This window comes from Alosa alosa, chromosome 24, assembly GCF_017589495.1.
Source record: "Alosa alosa isolate M-15738 ecotype Scorff River chromosome 24, AALO_Geno_1.1, whole genome shotgun sequence".
NCBI lineage: Eukaryota > Metazoa > Chordata > Actinopteri > Clupeiformes > Clupeidae > Alosa > Alosa alosa.
The window spans coordinates 7,864,666-7,890,134 of NC_063212.1; the positions used below are offsets into that span (position 1 = coordinate 7,864,666).

Here is a 25,469-nt window from a genome sequence, read left to right on the forward strand (position 1 = left end):
ACCTCTGGGAGGGGCGCCTCTCCAGTTACTGACAATGTGAGATTGTGTTTACGCAAATGGTGCATAGTCGAAGGCCAGTGGTCAGCTGATTTGGGATGGTGGTCTGCTGTTGATCTAGAAATATGTGCTCCTTTACTATGGTGTAGGGGGACTTGGGGTAGGGCTACACACACACACACACACACACACACACACACACACACACACACACACACACACACACACAGTATTTTAGTCACAGTAGCCTTTTAGGAGCTCCTGGATCCATGTGGTGGTTCACTAAAGGCTTTAAAAATGTATCTGCCTGCTCTCCATCTCTCCCTGAACTGAATCTGCCCCAGCAGCTTAGAGTAAAGACAAACAATGAGGCAAGGGGATTGTCTCTTGAGTCTAAACAGCTTGTTTGCCACAATTGACACTTCTTGGTGCCAGCACAACCCCACTTAACACTCGGGTTGGTAATGCATGTACTGTAGTGCCTGCTGATAAAGGAGTCACTGTGTGATGTGTTGTGGCGGGACACAAAGCACATGGTGCAACAGATAAGTGGCCAATCCTGAAACAATATATTCTGCACCTCCGCCCCTGCACTCTTATGCTCTATGTGTTTTTTCTCTATCTCTGGTAAATCTTTAATTTGAGGCTTCAGACTGACACACACACACACACACACACACACACACACACACACACACACACATGCACACACACATGCACACACGCACGCAGGGATGCATACACACACACAAGCACACACACATTCATATATATTTATTTTGGCGCATCAGATTTCATGAAGTACATCTCTTCACCTCTCTCCCCAGGTGAGATCGCGGTGCGTGTGTTCCGCGCCTGCACGGAGCTGGGCATCCGCACCGTGGCCGTTTACTCCGAGCAGGACCGCAGCCAGGTGCACCGGCAGAAGGCCGACGAGTCCTACCTGATCGGCAAGGGCCTGCCCCCCGTCGCTGCCTACCTCCACATCCCGGACATCATCAAAGTAGCCAAGGTCAGACATTATCAATCGATCTCACCCCTCTCACGCACAGTGCATCCATCAAACTCCGACCCTCTAAACCTCCCTTGAGAAATGAGCTTTGACCTTTGCTTTTTATTTGTTCATAATACATCTTGGACCATGAAGACTACTCACATTGTTGTCTTTATAAGCCTACTTCAAGGACAAATCGATGAAATGCTGGATGTTGAAAAAAATACGATAGTTGTTTTTATTTGCTTGGCGCATGGAGAGCGGCCATTGCTGCAAACACAGCATGAGAAAACACTGCAACATGCATAAATAAACAACATAGTCAAGGCCAGCCCAGCGAGTGGGTGGGCACATACTGTCGCATCAAGGCCATCCATGAGCTGGCGAGAATCACGCTAGTCTGATTCTAAGAATCACGCATGACTAAGTCGGGGGCCACTCAGAAGTTTTTGCCGGCCGTTAAGACTCCCGTGCAGGACGCGGTCCAGAATAAACGGGCCTTTTCTGTCCACCATGATGGTCACCATCATTAGCTGGAGGCTGAATCAAAGCTTCGGTGGCTGTGTCCAGCAGTGATCTGTTTCAGATGTGACTGGGAGCTGGGGCGGGGACGAGAGGCGGCCAAGATGAGGTCCTGTTAGGCCAGAACCCCCCCCTGCTCTCCCTCTACCGTGTCCCCACAGATCACTGGTCAGTCTGGGAAGCGAGCCACTGATGTAACAATTAGAGCCATATCTGTGTAGACACACACACACACACACACACACACACACACACACACACACACACACACACACACACACTGCCATAGAAAAGCACAAGCACTTTGAACCATGCATACACACACACACACACACACACACACACACACACACACACACACACACACACACACACACACACACACACACTCACACACATACACACACACTCACACTCACATTGGAACAGACATTGTTTGGGATCATTTGCATGAAAAACACTGTCACTGACACATTCTCCATCACACACACACACACACACACACACACACAGAAGAACTGGCCCAAACACAAACACACCCAGTAATTCATTACAAACTCATAGCTCGGCTGAAAAATGACCGACCACGCGGCCAACCTCATAATCCTCATCCCAGAATAATCAGGCTGCCTGTGCCCAGGCCGTCTGACGGCGCCTGGCAACCACCTGCCAAGCGCGTGAGAGGCTTCTCATTTAGCAGGTGATTGCAATTTTATGAAATTACTATTTCCTCTTGTTCTCTCACACTGGATAATTGGACCCGACGTGTTTGGCCACTCTCTCGTTTCTCTCTCTCTCTCTCTCTCTCTCTCTCTCTCTCTCTCTCTCTGTCTCTTCTCTATCTCTCTTTTACTTTTTTCTCCCTGTGAACCTCTACATTTTCTTTGTCTTTCCCCTCCATGTCTATTAGCTTTTTCTTCTTTCCTAATCTACCCCCTTTGTATCACTCCTAGTTTTGTCTCTCTATCTTTTCTTCTTTCTCCCTCATCCACACATCTATTCTCTATTCCTCTCATCTTATTCTCTCCTCGTGTGTGTGTGTGTGTCTGTCTGAACTGCAGGAGAATAACATTGATGCCATCCATCCGGGCTATGGCTTCCTGTCGGAGCGAGCTGACTTTGCCCAGGCGTGTGCAGATGCCGGGGTTCGTTTCATCGGGCCCTCCCCAGAGGTGGTGCGCCAGATGGGGGACAAGGTGGAGGCTCGTGCCCTGGCCATCCAAGCCGGTAAACCTCTCTCCAGTACTCTCAGATAGCACTAACAGCACAACAGACAGGGCATTGCACACATGAACAGGCCACAGTGGATAATGCTATCCACCCTGACTAGCTGGAACCAAATCAACAGTTTAAAGAGACCGTGGTTAAGGTTATACACTATGACTGGCTGGAGGCATCTCAACCGCTTAAAGACAGTGGCTAAGGCTATCCATTGTGACCCGCTGGAACCATCCCCGAAGCATAAAGGCAGTAGCTAAGGTTGTCCACTATGACTAGCTGGAGCCATCTCAACAGTTTAAAGAGACACCGGATATGGTTATCCACTATGACTAGATCAACTGCTTAAAGATGGTGACTAAGGTTTTCCATTATGAACCAACTCAACAGCTTAAAGAAGGGAATTTCAAGTCATTCTGGATATATTTGCCATTTTGGCATATAGCTATTGTAGTTTGAGTGGTTTGAAAACTAAAATAAAACTACTTTTCAATAATGGAATCCGGTAGAGGCTCTTAAGAGGATAAGTACAGCGCTTCTGCTGAGAAAGCCCAGTAAAAAAGACACAAATGTTTTTGTGACATTTTGCCATCTCTACGGAAACAAAGGGACGTGAAGCCATTGGATGAAGTTCTTTCGGATGGTATTTAATTGAGTCGTCTCATGTACTCAGCTGTTCTCTTAAAGTTATTACCTTGCGCATATTTTTTTGCACACAGGATAATTATCTTGAGGGCCCACAGAGAAACAAGCAAATAGCCTGAGAGTGGTAGATCAAATGAAAATCCATTGGGTGGTACTTGGCTATTTGCTGAGCACCAGTTATGGGGTCTCTCAGGCCATCCTTTGCTGAAGATCCTGTTCCTGCTACATATGAGCCTACAGTTTTTCTTGTGACACACAGTAGAAATCCAGGTGGACGCAAGTGATGTGGCCTAGCTTGTTTTTTTAACATTTGTTTAAAAAGTCACAAATGAAGGAAGACAGCCAACATATCTCACATTACCAAAGACTTAAAGATTAAAGTGACTAAGTTCTATCTGGGCCTGGTTATGAGAATTAACAGAGATTTTCTCTATATACATTGCAATTCAGCTGTCTCTGTCTTCGGTAGCCATATCTCTGCAGTCATCTCCTATTCATGAACGGATTCACATATTTTTGCACAAGTTCTTGAACAAACTCCCCACAGTCATAGGATTTCGAGGAAGGGTAGCTAAGCTTGCAGGCTGTCAATGAATCTCATCTGAGCAGATTTTTAAGTGTGATATTTCTTGCCAAGATTACTCCGCCAATTTCATAGCAAGCACAAGCAACTTAGAGTCAAACCCAGGAAAGCAAATGAGGGTGTGTTGTGTGTGTGTGTGTGTGTGTGTGTGTGTGTGTGTGTGTGTGTGTGTGTGTGTGTGTGTGTGTGTGTGTGTGTGTGTGCATGTGTACTGTAAAAGAGAAGTACACTGCAGTCTACAGCCTACAGTGCAGTACTCCTAATGCCTCACTGAGTCCATTGTTGATATGGACCTGCACTGTTCAGCAACCTATTTACGCTCTGAACTAGGTAGGTCACTTGTGTTTAGAGTCTTGGAAAAAGAGTCTATGAGGTCTGCAAATTGTGTTTTACCGTATATGTGAAAACTGTTTATGGTTTTGCCAAAAGATTGGAGAAATGTGTTCAGGCAACTGAGAATTTGGTTCAGAGAATTGAGTTAAGTGTTTTAGCAATTGTAAAGAACTGTAAACACCTTCAAGTCTCTTCACACCCGATGGATGTGTTTAAACAATTGGTTCGTGGGTGTGTATTTTGGAAGGTAGTGCCAAAGAGGAGATATTATCTAAAATAGAGAAATACGTTTGGAGGTTTGTAAATCAATGTGTGTACTGTTTTGCAAAAAGTGAGGTGCTGATAATATGCTTATAGTTGTGCAAATCTGGGCTGATGTTTTACTCCCGATTAGTGTTTTGCTAACCGTGGTATACCTTTAATTTTAGTGTTTAAGCAATTGTAAAACTCTGTAAGTAAGTACATGCAGTCATGCCTATAAATAAATGAGATATCTGTGTGTATGTGTGTGTCTTTGTGTGTGAATATGTGTGTGTCTATGTGTGTGTGTGATGTGTGTCTGTGTGTGTGAGTATGTGTGTGTGTGTGTGTGTGTGTGTGTGTGTGTGTGTGTATGCTCAGGTGTGCCCGTGGTTCCTGGTACCAATGCGCCCATCTCGTCACTGAAGGAGGCAGAGGAGTTTGCCAAGACCTACGGCTTCCCCATCATCTTTAAAGCAGCCCTCTGAGGAGGAGGGCCACCCGGCATCTTGGTCAAAGGAATGTCTGAGGTGGGCATGTGGTCAAAGGTGTGTGTGTCTGTGTCTGTGTGTGTGTGTGTGTGTGTGTGTGTGTGTGTGTGTGTGTGTGTGTGTGTGTGTGTGTGTGTGTGTGTTTGTGTGTGTGTGTGTGTGTGTGTGTGTGTGTGTGTGTGTGTGTGTTTGCATGTGTGTGTGTGTGTGTATGTGTGTATGTGAGTGTTTATTTGTAGTTATGTTTGTGTGTGTGTGTGTGTTTGTCTGTGTGCTTGTGTATGTGTGTGGGGTGGTGGTGTGGGGTATGTGTGTGTGTGTGTGTGTGTGTGTGGGGGGGTCTATAGATCCGTGTTCTTAACATTCAGAGAGCTAAACCTCTTGAGACAGGAAGGAAATGTACTGCAGACTGAGAGTAAGAGAGCACCAGGGTCACTAAAACTCTTTTCCCACTACAAGAACAGCTTCTGTTCTCTCTCTCCCTCTCTCTTTCTCTCTCTCTCTCCACCTCTCATATCTGAGATTTGTTCCGATTTGATAAGACTCAGACCCTGCTTCATGATTTATTTCTCACGGACCTCAATGTCTGGGAAATGGATAAAGGGATGTGTGCTCGGAATTACAGACCTAGAAAACGGCACGTTTCAGGCGGAGGATTTGTCAGGTCGGCTAAAGCGCCCTGCTTTGTAACCGCCAGCCAAGCCAAGCCCAGAGCTACGGAGACATCATTACCGAGCTCTTTGCACGGCATGAAAGAATGAAATAGAATGGAAAGACAAAACGGGTCTCGGTTTAGATTAGAGGCTTGCTGTTCTAATGCTGGCCTGGAGAGGGAAGAGAAAGTCCCGCTAGGCTCATCCAGTGGAGAGTGACTCAGGTCTTTTAGGAAATAGTGTTGACTAAGCTGCTCTCCGAGCTTTGGTTACACATGCCCAGTGCAAACGACGTTACAAATCCCACTAATATCTGTCAGATATTAACCTTACCGCCAATCTTTTTAAAAGCCCATTCAGCCAAGCTCTGGTTAGGCTGCAGTGTGAGTGGGTTTGTGGGCTTGTGTGTGTGTGTGTGTGTCTATGTGTATCTGTATATCTGTGTGTATTTGTGTCTGTGTCTGTGTGTGAGTGTGTGTATTTGGAGGGTTGTGAGTGAGTGTGTGTGTGAGTGAGTGAGTGTGTGTGTGTGTGTGTGTGTGTGTGTGTGTGTGTGTGTTTGTGTGTTTATGTGGGGGGGTTGTGAGTAAGTGTGTGTGTGTGTGTGTGTGTGTGTGTGTGTGTGTGTGAGAGAGAGAGATAGCGTATATAAATGAATATATGCTGTGTGTATGTGTGTGTGTGTGTGTGTGTGTGTGTGTGTGTGTGTGTGTGTGCCGCGTGTGTGTGTCTGACTGACTATTAGCACCGCCCGAATGGAGACTCTTTCTTAAAGTGTGCTTCCTGGGTGGATCAATGCTCTGGTGGGGTGGGTGGCATCTCTTTAGTGTCTGATTAGATCTGATTGTTTTCCCAGTCGATGGGCCGATTGGACGCTGTCCTATGCTAATGAATACACAGCCTGCGTCCTAAAGACTTAAAGCTCCTGGATTTCCGCTCACCCCCCTTGGGGACCAACGAACGGCTTCATTTATTGTGGAATAGAGAGAGAGAAAGAGAGAGAACGAGATAGAGAGGAACAATCATATATATATAGAGACAGACAGACAGAGAGATAGAGAGAGAAAGAGATAGAGAGAGACAATCAGATATATACAGAGAGAGATAGAGAGACAGACAGACAGAGATATAGAGAGAGATAAAGAGAGAGAGAGGGACAATCAGATATATATATATAGAGAGATAAAGAGACAGACAGACAGAGAGATATAGAGAGAGATAAAGAGAGAAAAAGAGAGAGATGAAATAGAGGGAGGGAGTGGAGAGGGAGATATTTTATGTACCCCCACCCCTCCTTCTTATTTATTTTTTGCTTTTGTTTTCCTTTCCTTTTATGGTCTTATGTTCTTGTATGTTATGTTGTATTTAACAATAGCTTTGGCAACACTGTTCCCATACAGTCATGCTAATAAAGCAACTTTGAATTTGAATTTGAATGTGAGTGATGAGCATCCTGGTGAGCTGTATGATAAATGATCAAACTCTTAACAGATGAGGCATATTAGCTGGCATGATCATGTGTGATCACTTGCATACATGATCAAGCTTATATTCATGTCATTGAGTACAGTATGCATTGCAGTATACACAATGTATGCACTAGTGTATAACAAATGGGATTATGAGATTACTAGGTCTATAAAAATATGCTGTATGTATGGCTCATTGTGTGTCTCACTGTGCATGGATACATTATGCATATGTGTACTGTATGTGTATGTGTATGTGTATGTGTATGTGTATGTGTATGTGTATGTGTATAAGTGTGTGTGTGTGTGTGTGTGTGTGTGTGTGTGTGTGTGTGCACTTGCTGTATGTGTACACACATTTTTTTCTTTGTGTGTGTGTGTGTGTGTGTGTGTGTGTGTCTCTCTGTGTGTTTGTTTTCTCTCTCTGTTTGTGTGATAGTCATCGTGTCCAGCCTTTGTATTTTCTAGGCTTTTACCAGCAACAAAACAAAGAGCTCTTTAATTAGTAATGTGCACTAAATGGCTGCAAGACTTTAGTGCGGTTTGGTAATCACAGTCCAAATATTGTCACAACATATTTCACTTGCGCCCGTTAAGTGGCCAGCATTGCACTAATCTCATCGCTTTAGCATCATGCTTGTTTCTATGGAGGAGAGGGCACGCGCTAATGAGTCTGATTGATATGCTGGGCCTGCAGGAACTCGAGGAGAACTACAACAGGGCTTTCTCTGAGGCCTTGGCAGCCTTTGGCAACGGCTCTCTGTTTGTGGAGAAGTTCATTGAGAAACCAAGGCACATTGAGGTGCAGATTCTAGGTGAGTATCTGTGTGTGTGTGTGTGTGTGTGTGTGTGTGTGTGTGTGTGTGTGTGTGTGTGTGTGTGTGTGTGTCTTCACTGACAGTGGTTGTGCTCTTTTTTTCTCTGTGCTTTTGCCATCCCTCAGGTGTCCTTGCATGTGTGAGATAGAATGTGTGTGTGTTTGAGCGTACGTGTGTGTGTGCGTACATACATGTGTGTGTGTGTGTGTGTGTGTGTGTGTGTGTGTGTGTGTTATTGGTTGGATCTCCGACTTCTTCGCCATGATTTATTAGCCTGCCTGGAACATTGTTTAGTCATTACACCCCAGTCCTTGCTCTCATTATGGCTGATTTGTATCTCGGGTGTGCTGCGTTAAAGTCAATAACGGGCAGATGGAATTTAAGTCAGCTTGTTACGGCGTTGCTTCTGCGCGTCAACATTGCAGCATCACAACATGAGAGCGCTCCGTGGCCGGGGGGCGTTCAGAGCGTTTAGAGGCCTGAGTGGGCGCTTTATCTCCCGGCTTCTTCCTTCATTTATTCTCTCTCTTGTTTGGCTCTCTCTCTCTCTCTGTTCCCTTTGCCTTCTGAGTGTCTGTGTTTTCCTTGTTTTTTTTTTTTTTTTCAGGAGTTGTCATGATACCTTCTTCATTTTTTACCCATTTCTGTTTTAAATTGCTGTCATTTTCTCCCTCTTCTCTTTTGTTTCTCTTTTCTTATTCTCTCTCTTTTAAGCATTCTAGAAGCAGCTTTTAGACCCAATCTGTGTGCTCTGTGAATCCCCCTTTTGTTCATGCTATCCATCTCCATTTGTTTAATTGTACTCGTGTAGATGAATTTTTAACTTATCAGGGAAGCGTCCTTGGTAAATCTTGTGTGTTGAAATATTCAGCGCCCGAGTGTGTACCGTTGATGGGTCTGAGTTATCCTGAGCCCGGGGAAAGGAGGTGGGTTGGGGTGTGTGTGTGAGCCTGAGGAAAGGAGACTAATTCCCCCACAGAGGTGCAGCAGCCACGAGGCTGGAAGCCAGAGTTTGCTGCTAGTGGGATTCAGAGCAGTGGTGGATTTGCTGCAATCAATGCATGCAATGTGCACATGGTCACACACACACGTACGCACGTTCATTTAGCAACTAACTACATTTATTTATCCGAAGTGACTAACATGTTACAAGGGCCATTGTCCGCGGAGCAACTTGGGGTTAAGTGCCTTGCACGAGGGCACAACGGTGGAAGCCGGGAATTGAACCCACAACTTTTCAACCAACTGCATGCTAACCCAGCTCCTTAACCACTACACTACCCCCACACATGCATACATGAACATGCATACACACACCCTCTTATCCCAACAGACACACATACTTCTACCATCATACACACTGTACCTATCTACACAACTCACACAACTTTAACATCTCATTGGGAATAAACTCTTCCATACTCTCTCCTCTCTCTCTCTCTCTTTCTCTCTCTCTCTCTCTCTTTCTCTCTCCAGGTGATAAGTATGGGAATGTGATCCACCTGTATGAGAGGGACTGCTCCATCCAGAGACGGCATCAGAAGGTGGTGGAGATCGCCCCTGCTGCCCAGCTAGACCCACAAATCAGGGACAGACTGACAGCCGACTCCGTCATCCTGGCCAGACACACACACACACACACACACACACACACACACACACACACACACACACACACACGTACACACACCTCCCCCTTCACATATTCCCACACCCACTAACTTAGTCATACTCTTATACACACTACATATACTTATACAGTTAAATACACATACAAACATGAATACTATTCATAGTCAAGAACTCAAGCACAGATGCATACTCAGAGATGCACATACATTTGCATGTTGGCACACACAGAGACATCCCAGTGCACACCTCCATAGACAAGCACATAGATTTACACACAGGCAGGGAGATGTATGGGAGATGTATGCAAATGCACACATATTAGAGACATCTCAGAGGGAAACGTATTCATGACTCAGTCAACCTGCTTAAGCAGGTACTCACACTTAAAAACATCCACTTACTTTCATGCATGCTCACACACTTGCGCACGCACACACACACACACACACACACACACACACACACACACACACACACACACACACACACACACACACAGATCACTGTATCCCATCCAGACACAGTGGCACTGGCGCATTTATAATGCTGAGATATTTGGGTGTGTGACTAGAGAAAGACTACTGAGCTCTTCCTTGGGGAAATGGATTATGCATGTCTATTTGATGCTTTCTTATGTTTTTTCGTCTTCTTTCTCTCTCTCTATCTCTCTCTATCTCTCTTTTCTCTCTCTCTCTATCTCTCTCGCACTGCAATGCTGTGTGAATGAATGCACAATGAAACAACCGATCTCTGCTCTATTTATTGATTCCTCTGGTGCTGTGAGCGTTCCTAAACAGACTGTGCACCGAGCCTTCCAAAGAGTTATGACCTTAGCTGCTACTCCACGCAGGCTTATTGGTCAGACCGAAATGCGTCCAGCAAAGCACGGACTGATAGATCTGTTTCTCGGACACATGAGTCTTGTTAACAATGCACGCACGCGCACACACACACACACACACACACACACACACACACACACACACACACACACACACACACACACACACATACACACATACACACAAACATATACACACACACACACACTGGGACAGGCTGAGACAGAAGCTCATTCACATTCATTTAGTGAGAGTGAGAACCACAGGTGGAGGCATACATTGACATGCAGCCATACATCTACTCTTGTGACAGACAGTGAGGTTGGGATAGACATATATTCAAATTAAGGTAGGGAGAGACAACTACATACACATTTGGACACACACACACACACACACACACACACACACACACACACACACACACACACACACACACACACACACACACTTGCATCTATACTCACTAATACACAGTGCACCAGACTGAAAAACACTTCTATTAAAAGTAAGTGGGCAAAAGTATGACACACACACACACGCACACACACACACACACAACACATGCACAGACGCACTCCCATGCCGGAATGGACAGTCTGGCTTTTATTCCGAGGAGATAGGTCCTCCATGCCTGTGGCTGTAAGTCTGATCTGGAGCCAGAAGAGGAGAGGAGGGGAGTGGAGTGGAGTGGAGAGCAGTGTCTCATCTTCATAAGCCCCTGAAGAGAAAGAGAGAGGGAGAGAGAGAGAGAGAGAGAAAGGGAGAGATAGAGAGAGAGAGGGGAAAGAGGGAGAGAAAGAGAGGGAGGGCCGGATTTAAGCCAAAATGAAGGCGAGGACGAGGACTCTTTTAATGTTCTCATTTCAAGAGCCATGAGGGGTGAAAGGGGAGGATAGAAGGAGTGGGGGAGGAAGTGAGAGAATAGGGAGGGATGGAGAGAGAGAGAGAGAGGTTTTCAGAGAATGCAGGAGACAGAATCGTGTTTGGTCTGTCCGACAGAGTAATTTAGCAGGTGGGGGAAGGGGGCTAAATCTCGTCTCGTCTTGTCTGTGTGTGTGTGTGTGTGTGTGTGTGTGTGTGTGTGAGAGAGAGAGACGTGGTGGTTATCCCTTTGTCTGGATTAGATTGTGTGAGAGCGCTGCAGGTTAACCTCCAGTCGTCAGCGCCGTCACAAGGCTGCCACATCTGTTCTCTGTATCAAATGGCACAGGACACAGTGAGCCTCCTCTCACTCACTCACGCACACACTGGCACACACACTCACCAACATACTCGCTCACATACTCACTCACACACTGGCACACACACTCACCAACATACTCGCTCACACACCCACTCACACACTGGCACACACACTTGCTGGCTGAGCAGGCCACAGCCCTGCATTCATTCCCATAATCAACACCCCAAGTCTTTTTTATGCCAACTCTTAAGGTGTTGGTACATGGGATACCTTTTTGAGCGATGTTGCTGGGCAACCACATAACCAGCTCCATGTGTTCTGATTGGATGCTCATGAAAATGTGCCTACCGATGATTAAATCATTTTCTTTTTGTCCAATATCAGTGGGAATGTGCCACCAGAACAGCAATGCACAGAAACAGGCCCAGCAGGACTGCTCAAAACGTTAGACAATTGGAGGAAATTAGCAGGTGTTTGTGAACCAGTTAGCTGCATTGCCAGCCAACCCCTTGTGGGAGAAGCATTCAAGTCAGAGGTTCATTACACTTGGTCTGCTGTACCTTTTACGTATGGACAATAACACTCTGAATCCTTGAATCCTTGATAGTAACACTCTAAGGCTGTGTTATTCATAGCAAAAGAGTTAACCGCTCCTCAGCTTCCAATCACTTTGCTGGCATCCTAGAGAGTGATTCCACTGATCTGTGTTCCCCTCTCTAAAGTCAAAGGGCCCATCGCTGGGAGATTGAGGAGGAGAGAGGGGGTGGAGTCTCTGAACCTGATCACAGCTCTGGGCTCTGCTCGTAACCCCTTATCTGATGCGGCCGCCCACTGTCATGCTACAGCGCCCTCACCTCACCACGGGGGCCAATTCTGAAATGGACCAATATTACACTTTCTCCTCAGGTCACTGGGCAGACCTGGACAGGGTACGGGAACGAGAGAGAGAGAGAGAGAGAGAGAGAGAGAGAGAGAGAGAGAGAGAGAGAGAGAGAGAGAGAGAGAGAGAGAGAGAGAGACAAAGACACAGGATGGATAGAAGGAGAGAGAGAGAGAGAGAGGGGTAATAGAGTGAGAAATAGTGAGAGAAAAAGAGATGTCTCTGAGGGGGATGTGATGAGAGGTGAGAGATATTGATGGTTATTTTATTTCTCTACTTTAGTCTAATATATGCTCAGAGATTTGGAAGTACAGGAATGTCACATTCAAGCAAATAAATCTTCTCTGAAATGAATTCAAATTGAATAGAGAGATGAGAGAGAGGTAAGAATAAAAAGAGACAGAGAGAGAGAGAGGGGCCTGTTGGGTTTGACTTCATTGTCCCTCCATCATTGTCCTGTTCCAGTCCACATCTCCCGGGGTGTGACGATGACATGTGCTGTTTTTCCAGGCAGGACTCCGCCATTTACGGGAGTTTTATGCTAATGTCACTGAAGTAGGAGTGTGAGGATTATGACAGGACCCCACTTTCAGCCTTAATAATAGAGACAGAAGTGTGTGTGTGTGTGTGTGTGTGTGTGTGTGTGTGTGTGTGTGTGTGTGTGTGTGTATGGAGAGAGAAAGTACTGGACTAGTATGACAATGACATTTGGATCATTGTGGTGGAGGGGAGGGCGTTGGGGGAGTAAAGACTTACAGGAACATCAAATCACCCCCACCTGCCTGCACACTGGGAACGGACACTCTTTGTAGGGATTAACCTGCAATCTCTCAGTCCAGCCAGTGGCTTACACACACACACACACACACACACACACACACAATCACTCACTCACTCACTCACTCACTCACTCACTCACTCACTCACTCACTGTACACACACACACACACACACACACACAAACACACACACAGACTCTCAATCAATGCGGCCGCTTTGTTTCTGGTGGATCTTCTGTTATATTCTGCTCCTAACATCTTCACTCCGACACTGAATATCTTGTTTGCCCAATAATAACAATTTGAACTTGCATAAATCCTTCTTTATCATAACACGCTGATTTACTAGTACACCCAACCGAGTCCATGTAGACACTAATTACATTAACAATAGCAGCAGGTTCACTGGCTCCACCGGAAACAAACACACACACACACACATACACACACACACACACACACACACACACACACACACACACACACACACACACACACACACACACACACACATACACACACACACACACACACACACACATACACACACACACACACACACACACACACACACACACACACACACACACACACACACACACACATGCTGCAAATACCCTCTAAGCAGGAGCCATTGGTTGTGTCTGTCGGGATAAATCCATAATCCCAGTGTGTTTTAGTGATCAGGTGATGCACCGTTAAGAATCGAATTCCTCTCAGATTTACTCGCATTGCATGCCACACCATTCATGTGTGTGTGTGTGTGTGTGTGTGTGTGTGCACCTGTGTGTGTGTGTAACTTTGAGTGAGTGTGCCGAATAAGACAACTAATACCTTCCCCACTGGAAGGAAGCCAAACTTATCAAATGACAAACAGCAGCCCGTCACATTTGATAAGTGTGTCTCCTCTGTATGTGTAAGAACCCGCTCGCAGCGGCAGGTGGAAGAGAGGAGGAGGGAGAGAGAGAGAGAGAGGGGGAGGGATGGAGGGATGAGGGAAGAGAGAAAGTCAATATTTGGAGGCAGAGTTGGGCCTGTGGCAGAGATGTGTTTTTTTTTTGTGGAACGCCGCCACGGGCAGATGCAGGCGGAGACGCCGGGGTGTGGTGCACACGGCGGAGGGAGATGCGAGGGCCGCAGGCTGGTGGTACCTTCTCGGGCTGCTGTGCACGCAAGCCAACAGCAGGTGGCGACGCTTACTTTTAACAGTATGCGCACTCTTCATCAGTCTTGAGACATTGAGGTCACGGAGTTCAAGCACGCATGTCTTAAAGTTTAGCCTTCTTTCCACGTAAGATTGGAGCTGGTTGCAAACTTTTCAAATCATGCGAGTTTTTTACGATTCAAGGGCCTACTAGACGGAAGACGGGAGGTGGTTCTTCAGCATCGCTCTCGGACAGAAAACGGCGTGACGCGGGGTGTGATAGCAGGGCGACATCGATCCGGCCCCCACGTCGAAAATTGCCCGTGGCATCTTTGAAACGTCTCCCGCAATCAAACCCTTATTGTTTCTCCTCATCTCCCTTCCCATCCTGCCTTGCTGTCGGACATGGCCTTTAGATTTGCTCTCCTTTTGAGTGCAATCAATCCATCTGAAGACACTTTTTAAAAAACTGTCATTACGTGCCTCAATATCACCCCCCCGCCCACATGCCCCTGCATACCTCCTCTCCATCGAACTGTCACACGTCCTCCGTCAGCGCGCCCCGGCACTAATAGAGAATTAGCTCCTCTGTCAATCAAGCTGCTAAAGCGCCAGGGATAAATGACAGGCTAGCACGGGTGTCGTGTCATAAACAGCCGCCTCATTAGCGCTTCATTTAGGCTGCGTCTCCTCAGCTTCGGGGGGGGGGGGGTATTTCCTACGTCCGACCTGCGTCCGACCTGCACACACACACAAACACACACCTGGCTAGGCATTGCATACGCCTACATTTCCCAGAGGGTGCATGTGCAAGAAGAAAGGGGGCCTCATTAACCCTTCAGTGTTAGTGTTTTGTCTTTACAGAAGATAGAGTTTATTGATAGATCATATCTTATCAATAAACCGGCCGTACCATGTGCTGTTGCGCTTGTCTGTTTCTGTTCTGGAGTCTTTACTTTACAAAATGATCCCTCTATGCAGGTTTTCATGTCTTTCCATTTTGCCCTGTCTGGTTAATCACAGTAGGCCGTGTGAAGGCAGATGTCGGTGCAGAGAGAGTGTGTTGTAATGCCTTCTGGCTTTTTCCTTCACCTCGCCTTTCATTGGGAGCTGAGTTGGATAAGGAGCTCGTGTGTGTGTGTGTGTGTGTGTGTGTGTGTGTGTGTGTGTGTGTGTGTTGTGTGTTGTGTGTGTTTAAGTGTGTGAGTGTGTGTGTGTGTGTGCCAACGTGTGGTCTCATAGTGACCTTGTCTAAACTCGGTCACGCCACTGTGTGCCATAATGTGATAGATATAGTGTGTCTGGAGAGAAGGAGAATGAGTGAGAGAGAGAGAGAGAGAAGGAGGAGGAAAAGAGAGAGAGGGAAGGATGGAGAGAAGGAGAGAGAGAGAGAAGGAGTAGGGAAAGAGAGAGAGGGAAGGAGGGAGAGAGAGAGAGAGAGAGAGAGAGAGAGAGAGAGGTGATGATTAATACTGACAATACAAAAATAATGGTTTTTCAAAAGAAATCAGGAAAAGAAACCAATTTTAAAATTGGGGAAACTGCCATAAAGCAAGTATCACATTATAACTATTTAGGACTTACAATAACATCATCAGGAAGATTTAATCTGGCATCAAAAAACCTGGCTGACAAAGCACGAAGGACATATTTCTTCATTAAAAAACAGCTTAATAAATTCAATCCACCAACTAACTTCTGGCTCAAGATTATGGACTCCATTATCAAGCCTATTGCTCTGTATGGCAGTGAGATTTGGGGACCCCTTTACGGGCTTGATTATAAAAAGTGGGATAAGGGCCCAACTGAGTTACTGCACCTACAAATCTGTAAAGATGTCTTGGGTGTACATAGAACATCATCCAACTTGGCCTGCCGCTTCTGAATTGGGGAGGTTCCTTTACTTATCGACATCGACAAAAGGGCCTCCAAATTTTGGTTACATCTGGCAAAAAGCAATGCTGGCACATACCACCATAAGGCTTTCAAGCACAAATCCCTTACCCAGAAGTGTGACCCCTTATTCCAAATTGCAAACAAAAATAACATAAACAGCCTCAGTCACATGACAAAATCTATACTGAAAGAAATTGACAACACAAATCAGATGCATTACACTAAATTCTGGAAGGAAGAAATAAAAACGAATGACAAACTAGATATATACAGAACCCTGAACAGAAATTACTGTATAGCCCCATACTTAAATGACATCAAAGATAGATAGAAAAGAACAACACTGACAAAATACAGAATCAGTGACCATAGCCTACAAATTGAAACTGGTAGACATAGACAAACATGGGTGCCTAGACATATGAGGAACTGTAGCTTCTGCATAAAATGATGTAGAAAAAACGAGGAACATTTCCTTCTTAATTGCATCAGATATGCACCATAAGGGACCTTTTTTGCTGAATTCAAAAAGCATATAACAGAATTTGAAAATCTATCTCCACAAAGAAAACTATATATATTATTGGGAGAGGAACCAAACTGTTCATGCCTAGCTGCAGAATATATTATGACCTGCCATAAAACAAGAGAAAAGTTGTAACTTTCATGTGATGAGTTGATGAGTTTATCCCCTTTGTGTACATGTAAATACTATGTTTGATATTAGGTATTGCTATTTACCTCAAATTGATTTATGTAGATGTATCTGCAAGTGTAGGCATATAATGTGTTTACAATAATAAATTTTTTATTTCTATTTTTCCTACAGTATAGCACTATTGTTGAAGCTATTACTGTCCTTTTAATACCATTTACCATTTATCCTTTTCACATTATTATTATTATATATATTTTTTTACTTTCCTTTCATTATTTCATTTTACTCTATACCAATACTTATGTAAAGTTGATTATTAACATGTTATACTTGTAGCTTTGGCAACAGTGACTTTACTCATTAATGCCAATAAAGCACCATTTGATTTGATTTAATTTCATTTGAGAGAGAGAGGAGGAAAAGAGAGAGAGGGAAGAAGGGAGAGAAGGAGAGAGAGAGGGGGAGAGCAATGGCCAGGGTGTGATAGCGAGGGATGAAGAAAGGCACTTGGAGCGGAGGGGGAGGAGGAGTGACAGAGCGTAGAGGAAGAATGGAAAAAGGAGAAGAGTGAGGGAGATGGAGCTGGGCGAGGCAGAGCGGAGCGAGAGAGTGGGAGGAACAGAGAGAGAGAGATAGGGAGTGATGGATGAGCATCACAGAGTGAGAGAAGGATAGAGAAAGACAGAGAGAACCAGTGTCTATGTGTCTGTACTGTATGTGATGTGCTTGGTGCTCTCTGTGTCCCTTAACTTCTGTAAGAGACCTTGTTTATCTCACTCTTCCCTCCTTTCTCTTTCTCCCTGTCCCTCCCTCATTCTTTTTCCTCTGTCTGTCTCTTTTTTGTTGTTCCTGCCTTCTGTTTGTTCTTCCCTTCCTCTTCTCAATTGCTCTTTGACATCCTATCAGCCTCCCCTTCAGTGCATCTGTACGGTTTCCCTTTTTTGTCTTTCTTTCCATTATTTCTCTCTTTTCGATTGTTCCTTCTTCCCTCTGTTTTTTTTCTCTCTCTCTTTCTCTGCCTGGTTCTCTCGCTCTCTCTCTCTCTCACTTTTCCTTCCTATTTCTCTCTCTCTCTCTCGCTCTTTCCCCTCTCTCACTCTACCCGCCCCTCACTCCCTCACTCCCTCTCTCCCTCTCTCCTCATTTCAACTGCAGAGGGCTGCTGGATCTGGGCTGTTGTTTATCAGACTCATGCTGGGATATTGATTGGCCGATGATTGATTAGGCTCTGCCGAGCGTGTGTGTATGTGTCTGAGCAAGGCTGTGTTGTGTGTGTGTGTTTGTGTGTGTGTGTGTGTGTGTGTGTGTGTGTGTGTGTGGCACTCTGGTGTGAGGCTTTGTGTATGTGAGTGTGTGTGTGTGGCACTCTGGTGTGATGAGGCTTTGTGTATGTGTATGTGAGTGTGTGTGGCGCTGTGGTCTGAGGCATTGTGTGTGTGTGTCTGTGTGCATGTGTGTGTATGCGTTTTCATTTTAGTGTTGTTTGTGTACAAGTTAGTAAAAGTGTGCATTATAGATTTTCTGTAACTGTACGCGTGTATCAGTGAGCATGTATTGGTGTATCGGTGTGTGTACAAGTCTACAGTATGAGTAAACATAATAAACACAACCATAGGTGGGTTGTCCATGTGTTTGTATGTGTGTGTGTGTGTGTGTGTGTGTGTGTGTGTGTGTGTGTGTGTGTGTGTGTGTGTGTGTGTGTGTGTGTGTGTGTGTGTGAGGAGTGAGCATGAGTGAGGAGTGAGGAGGGAAGGAGGAGTGAGTGAGTGGGAGGAGTGAGCGAAGGAAAGGAAGGGGTTAGGAGGTGTGTGTGTGTGTGTGTGTGTGAGAGCGAGTGAGTGAGTGAGTGAGTGAGTGAGTGAGAAGAGAAAGAGAGAGAGAGAGAGAGAGAGAGAGAGAGAGAGAGAGAGAGAGAGAGAGAGAGAGAGAGAGAGTGTGTGTGTGTGTGTGTGTGTGTGTAAGGTAGTGTGGAGCATTGGGCAGTCAAATCACAAAAACCCATTGGCATGCCTGTTCAGCATGGTGTGTGAAAGACAGTAAGGTGAGAAAAGGAGGGAAGATCAGAGGGGAGGAAAAGAGAAGAGATAGATGAGTGTGGAGTGAGAGAGTAAAGGGAGTGAAATGGAGAACGAAGGATCATGAGGGGAGAAAAAAAGGAGAGAAGGAGGAGAGGAGAGCCAAAGGAGAGCGAAGAACAGAGGAGGAGTGAAGAACAGAGGAGGAGTGAAGAACAGAGGAGGAGTGAAGAACAGAGGAGGAGTGAAGAACAGAGGAGGAGTGAAGAACAGAGGAGGAGTGAAGAACAGAGGAGGAGTGAAGAACAGAGGAGGAGTGAAGAACAGAGGAGGAGTGAAGAACAGAGGAGGAGTGAAGAACAGAGGAGGAGTGAAGAACAGAGGAGGAGTGAAGAACAGAGGAGGAGTGAAGAACAGAGGAGGAGTGAAGAACAGAGGAGGAGTGAAGAACAGAGGAGGAGTGAAGAACAGAGGAGGAGTGAAGAACAGAGGAGGAGTGAAGAACAGAGGAGGAGTGAAGAACAGAGGAGGAGTGAAGAACAGAGGAGGAGTGAAGAACAGAGGAGGAGTGAAGAACAGAGGAGGAGTGAAGAACAGAGGAGGAGTGAAGAACAGAGGAGGAGTGAAGAACAGAGGAGGAGTGAAGAACAGAGGAGGAGTGAAGAACAGAGGAGGAGTGAAGAACAGAGGAGGAGTGAAGAACAGAGGAGGAATGGACAAAGAAAGGAAGGAAGGGAGGAAGGAATGGAATGGAATGGTGAAGGAGGGAGACGGAGTGAGACAGAGGGAGGAGTGAAGAACAGAGGGAGGAGTGAAGAACAGAGGGAAAAGGAGAGGGAGAAGGGGAGAGAGGGAGAACATAACACACACAGCAAGATCGGAAGAAAAGAGAGACTTTTTTTGTGTGAAATCCCCCGTCTTCTCAGGCCTGCTCTCCTTTCGACCAAAAAAGAAAAGAGAGAAAACAACCAGAGAGAAAAGCCAGACGGTTTCCCTGCCGAGCAAGAAAGCTTCCCCTCCTCTCCTCCCGCAGAAGAAAAGAGAGACGCAGGAGAGCTGGAGAGCCAGGCAGCAGAGGAAAGGGAAAGACTGCTGAGAGGATGAAGCTCAAGCAAGAAAATGCAGAAAAAGAGTCAAGAAAAGAGAGGGAGAAAGAGAGAGAGAGAGAGAGAGAGAGAGAGAGAGAGAGAGAGAGAGAGAATCAGGTGTCAGAAGAAGAGGTAGAGCAGGCAGAGAGAGAGAAGGGAAAAACTGAAGGGAGAACATACCTGCTTTCTCAGTGAAGCAAAATGTTTGTGACAAACGAACAAAAACAGTGACTAAAACTGCTCTTATAAGTGGTGGAGGTTTTGCTGTTGAAGAAAATAAGTTCCCACATTAGATAAAGTGCTGTTATTACAGTGTACTGACATAACCCATCGACACAATAAAATAAGTACGATGTCACTCTCAACTAACTAGATAGTGAAACATGCATAAGCTGAACCCTTGCCCCCACTCATCCTTCTGTGAATAAGGCACTAATATAAAAGTCAATTGTTTTTTATGATTACCTGTAGTATTAAGTGTACAGTATAGCAGTGACCTGTGCTATAAAGTGGATGAAAATGATTGCATCGTGATCCACGTCCTGATATCCTGTGAGATTCTGTAGTACTGCTCCAACTGCTGGGGTAGGGGTGGCTGTAGGGCTTGGCATTAAGGTAAATTGGGCCTTGAATGAAGAAGAGTCTCCATTCAGAATGACATTTAGTCCAGAGCTGAGCTTTAATCCGCGTCTGGGAAAGCCTCTCCGGATGTTGGGCTGAAAAGATTAAAGTCATCAAAAAAAGAAATCGTGAGGGACTTTGAGTTAGGATTACCCTCCGTCAGCTACAACGTGCACAGACACGTCACACACGCACACACACACACACACACACACACACACACACACACACACACACACACACACACACACCTCCTTGCTATGTCCTCATATGACTGTGTTGACTCTGCTTGTCTACCTGACTCTATTCGCGACAGACAAGATTGATGTGAGTTAGTTATTGATTTGGAGTTGATTTCGGAGCAAGAGCAGCACAGTCCTGCTCCTGTCCCAGTGCCGGGGCCAGTGACGGAGGTGTAGACGCTCTCTCTATTCTTCAGCCTCTTCGCTCTCTCGGCTGGGGTCAGTTACAGTATTATATGTCAAGGTGGGTTTATACGGACACTTGTTATCCGATTAAAATCGGAACAATTGCTCAATCGGGATGAAAATGACATATATAAACACCTTGATTGGAATAAAACCTTCTTCTCTCGATGCTGGGGTCAGTTATCGCAGTTTGGCAGAGAAGAGGCTTCTGTGGCAGCAATGCGGTCAGCCCAATCTGTTCTCATCAGCTCTGGCACGCGGAGATACACTCTCTGGGAAAAATTGGTGGAGGATGACTTTGTGACCAGCGCCATGTTCGAAAGTGTACGGTTGACGGATATGCACTTGTCGAATGTTGATTGGCTCGGAGGAACGGTTGAGATGAGATGTCGGTTTGGGGGTAGTCTTCTCTGAACTCGTCAGAGGGTTTATTATCAGGGGATAAAGAATCAATTGTGTGAAGTTGCTCTCTCCCTCTGCACAGATGCAAGAATAAAGCCTTGACCAACTGGGTCTTCTTCTCTGTGGTGGTGTGAATTAACCTCATGACCCACGATGTTCTACTGTTCTTCATGCGATCACTAATGCCCACTATCCATGCGGTCCGGTTTCTAATGACCCACGATGTTCTACTGTTCTTCATGCGATCACTAATGCCCACTATCCATGCGGTCCGGTTTCTAATGACCCACAATGTTCTACTGTTCTTCATGCGATCACTAATGCGCACTATCCATGCGGTCCGGTTTCTAATGACCCACGATGTTCTACTGTTCTTCATGCGATCACTAATGCCCACTATCCATGCGGTCCGTTTTCTAATGACCCACAATGTTCTACTGTTTTTCATGTGATCACTAATGCCCACTATCCATGCGGTCCGGTTTCTCATGGCCCACGATGTTCTACTGTTCTTCATGCGATCACTAATGCCTACTTTCTCTCTTTGGTGGGATCATGTTCCCTCCTCATAGCCATCCGACACAAGCAGGCTTTTCAAAAATTGAAACCCTTTTCTTGGTTAAGACAGGAATTCATTTATAAAACATTGAGAATGGATGACAAGACACTGACATCTGCACATGGAGGTCATTGTAAGGCCACTGTAAGGTCTTCAAAATAGAAAACAATTAAATACATAAATCATAGACAAGTCACAAGTCACAAGTGCATGTGAAGTTTAGTGGCAATTTATAGCTAGTAAGGCTGACTATTAGGTTTTAGTTTGCATGTGGTAGTGAGAGGGGAAAAAACTACCACACACACACACACACACACACACACACACACACACACACACGTCTCAGCGTACCATGAGTTCTATTTTATGAGTTCTGTCTCTTTCCTCAGTGACTACGAAGTGCCGTCTTCAATTTCCTCTTGTCAGACTTCTGTTGAAGCTGTCGGATAGCCTCTGTGTTTGATTAGTTATGATTTGCTGAGACAGCTGAGTCAACTGGCGGACTAATGATGCAAGTGCTTTCATCTAAGGCCGTCTTAGGTCAGTTAGCCCACGCACTTGCTACCAGTCACCCACGCATACAGTATGCTCACTCATAATGCATATCGGCATTCACATACAAACACATAGCATTGAATGACATTGTGTTTGGTTTAAGCATCAAACTCTGCCCTGAAAAAATGATGAGTCATTAAAATGCCCTCCAGTCCAGACTGTAAGACATGAACACGTCCTTCTATTTCTAGAAGCAAGATACACTGGGGACAGAGTAAGAAAGAGAGACTGACAGAAGAGAATGATGAGGAGGGGCTGGGAGAGGGATGGGAGACCTTCTTAGGCCAGGCAGGGGTATTTAAGTCAACTCTCTCCCCCTGCATCCTCCTCTCACCTTGTTTTATCCTCTGCTTCTCTATCTCCCTTTCTGATAAACAGTGGACATGCACTTGCATTGAAACTCAAATAGGGCAAAATAAATGAATAAGAAAAGGGATGAGTGTGTTGTTTCTCCCCCCTCCCTCCCTCCCTCCATCCCTCCCTCCATCCCTCTACCCCCTCTCTCTTTCTCTCTCTCTCTCTCTCTCTCTTTCTTCAATCAGTACTTTCTCTGTCCCTTCTCATTTCCCTTTCTCTCTCTCTATTTCCCTCTCTCTCTCTCTCTCTCTCTCTCTCTGTATTTTTTTGTGTTGTCTGTCCTTTTCTCTCATCGTGTTTCTGGGCACAGCTTAGGGTATTGTCACTGTCAGCAGCTAATGCATGTAGCAATGCTGTTTAAATTTAATTTAGCACCGCAGATATGAACACACACACACACACACACACACACACACACACACACACACACACACACACACACACACACAGCGCTGCACACTCCAATATGCACATCAATAGAATTCATGCGCTGAGGCAGAACTTTTGCCCAGTTTTTAATTAAATCCGTTGCCGAGCTGGCTGTGTGCACATGAGTGTGTGTGTATTTATTGTGTGTTATTTATTTATTGTATTCTAATAATATTGATGTGTGTGTGTGTGTGTGTGTGTGTGTGTGCTAGCTAGCTAGCCTATCCTTGCGTGTGTGTGTGTCAGTCCCCATCTGATGTCTCATATCATGCCAGCGCTCATGTTCTCACTGAACGCCCTTAAATGTGATCAAACGTTCTCTCCCCATCTGTACCCACACTGTGTTGTCTCTTGGAATTCCAAGTAGCTTCACTGGCATGACAGTACATGTGTTGCTAAACCAATTAGCCCCAAGGTGATTGGTGATGGCGAAACACAAAATTCATGAATAATTCCTATAAGTTGATTATGTGTATAATCAGCGCTCATCGAATCATGTGGATTGGCCAGCTGACACCTCCTCCACCTCTCTTTCACCCCTTCACCTCAGCTTTGGATTGGACGATGGAAGCAGCAGCCTCTGTGCCCCCCCTCTCTTTCACCACCACACCAGGCCATTCTTTTCCCCCTCTTTTTTCCCTCCATTTAGCTCATTTTCTCTGTCTCTCTCTCTTCCTTTCTGCCCTGTTGCCTAAGGCACTGGTGATACTGCAGTGTGGGTGTTGCACAAATAGATGCCAAGAGCTGTGCAAACTGACAAAGCCCCTCTTTAAAACCCAAACTTGAGCCATAACGTAGAATGGACACAATCCCCCACACACACACACACACACACACACACATGTACACACATGTACACACACACACACACACACACACACACACACACACACACACACACACACACACACACAACTTGAGGATTACAGAGGTAAACAGCCTCTATAGATTCTGACAGTTGTGTCAGTGGCTTCCTATCAGTAAAGCACTCGGCAGGGGAACGAATGCAACATTCACCATGGAGATTGACAGACAGAAAAGGAGAGAACTGAGAGAGAGAGAGATGCTGTGCCAGTCTTCACTCATTTTAATTGAGTCATTCGCTCCATATTCCCAGGGCATTGATATTTCTGTGCGTTTGATTCCACCTACATTAGGGAGAGACAGAGAGAGAAAGAAAGTTACAGAGAGATAGAGCAAGTGAGAGAACGAAGGGAGACAGAGAGAGAGAGAGAGAGAGAGAGAGAGAGAGAGAGAGAGGAGGGAGAGAGGGAGAGAGAGAAAGCAGCTGCCTAAGTGTCATAAGGCTGTTAAGCAGGGGAGGCTGTTATGACACACTTTCCATAGGGGGGCTCCGAAGAAGACTTTTGAGTCTTTATGACACGCCGACACACACACAACACACACACACACACACACACACAAAACACACACACACACACACACATACTCTTTCTTGCTGTGTGTGTGCGTGAGTGTGTGTGTGTGTTTGTGTGTGTGTGCTTGTGTATGTCAGTGAGCCTGTGTGTGTGTGTGTGTGTGTGTGTGTGTGTTTGAGACACAATATGAATGTCTATGTGTGTGTGTCTTCTTCTGAGCTCGAGTTCTTTTCCGAGTCCTGCACCATTTGGCAGCGGAATAATCTGTCATGGCGTTCTCTGTTGTGATTCTGTCAACTCATCAGCGGCACGCACCTCCTTCACCCACTTCCACCAGTCAGCTCAACTTACACCTCGGCTGAGTCCCTTCGCGGGAAATGGGGCGAAATTACCAGCGAGTTTCTCTTTCATTCAAGTGAACGGTTCGATGGAAGGAAGTTTATTTTCAAGAGGCACGGCATGAATCACACAGTACAAAGACAGCAGTCTGAAGGCAGCAGTGGGGATGGCAGTGTACATAAGACAGACTGAGAAAGATTCAATTCAGTTCAATTTAATTCAAAGGTGCTTTATTGGCATAACAAAAAAGGGCATTTGCATTACCAAAGCAGTCATACAAAACAAGTGTACACTAGTGTCCCTCAGGTTATGGCATA

The 25,469-nt window shown here is 45.6% G+C and overlaps 2 protein-coding genes across 2 annotated transcripts in view; both read left to right on the forward strand.

Annotated features, from left to right (window-relative positions):
• Positions 1-793: 793 nt before the first annotated feature.
• Positions 794-5,023, forward strand: LOC125289954 (pyruvate carboxylase, mitochondrial-like). The gene is made up of 3 exons (XM_048237069.1): positions 794-1,009; positions 2,575-2,740; positions 4,914-5,023. Exons 1-3 carry the CDS (start codon positions 794-796, stop codon positions 5,018-5,020), a joined length of 489 nt encoding a protein of 162 aa, XP_048093026.1. The 3' UTR covers positions 5,021-5,023.
• Positions 5,024-7,812: 2,789 nt separating this feature from the next.
• Positions 7,813-25,469, forward strand: part of LOC125289955 (pyruvate carboxylase, mitochondrial-like) — a 219,245-nt gene continuing 201,588 nt past the window's right edge. The window contains exons 1-2 of the mRNA XM_048237070.1: positions 7,813-7,960; positions 9,440-9,590. Coding sequence (XP_048093027.1) covers positions 7,813-7,960; positions 9,440-9,590 — 299 coding nt within the window. The remainder of the gene's footprint in view (positions 7,961-9,439; positions 9,591-25,469) is intronic.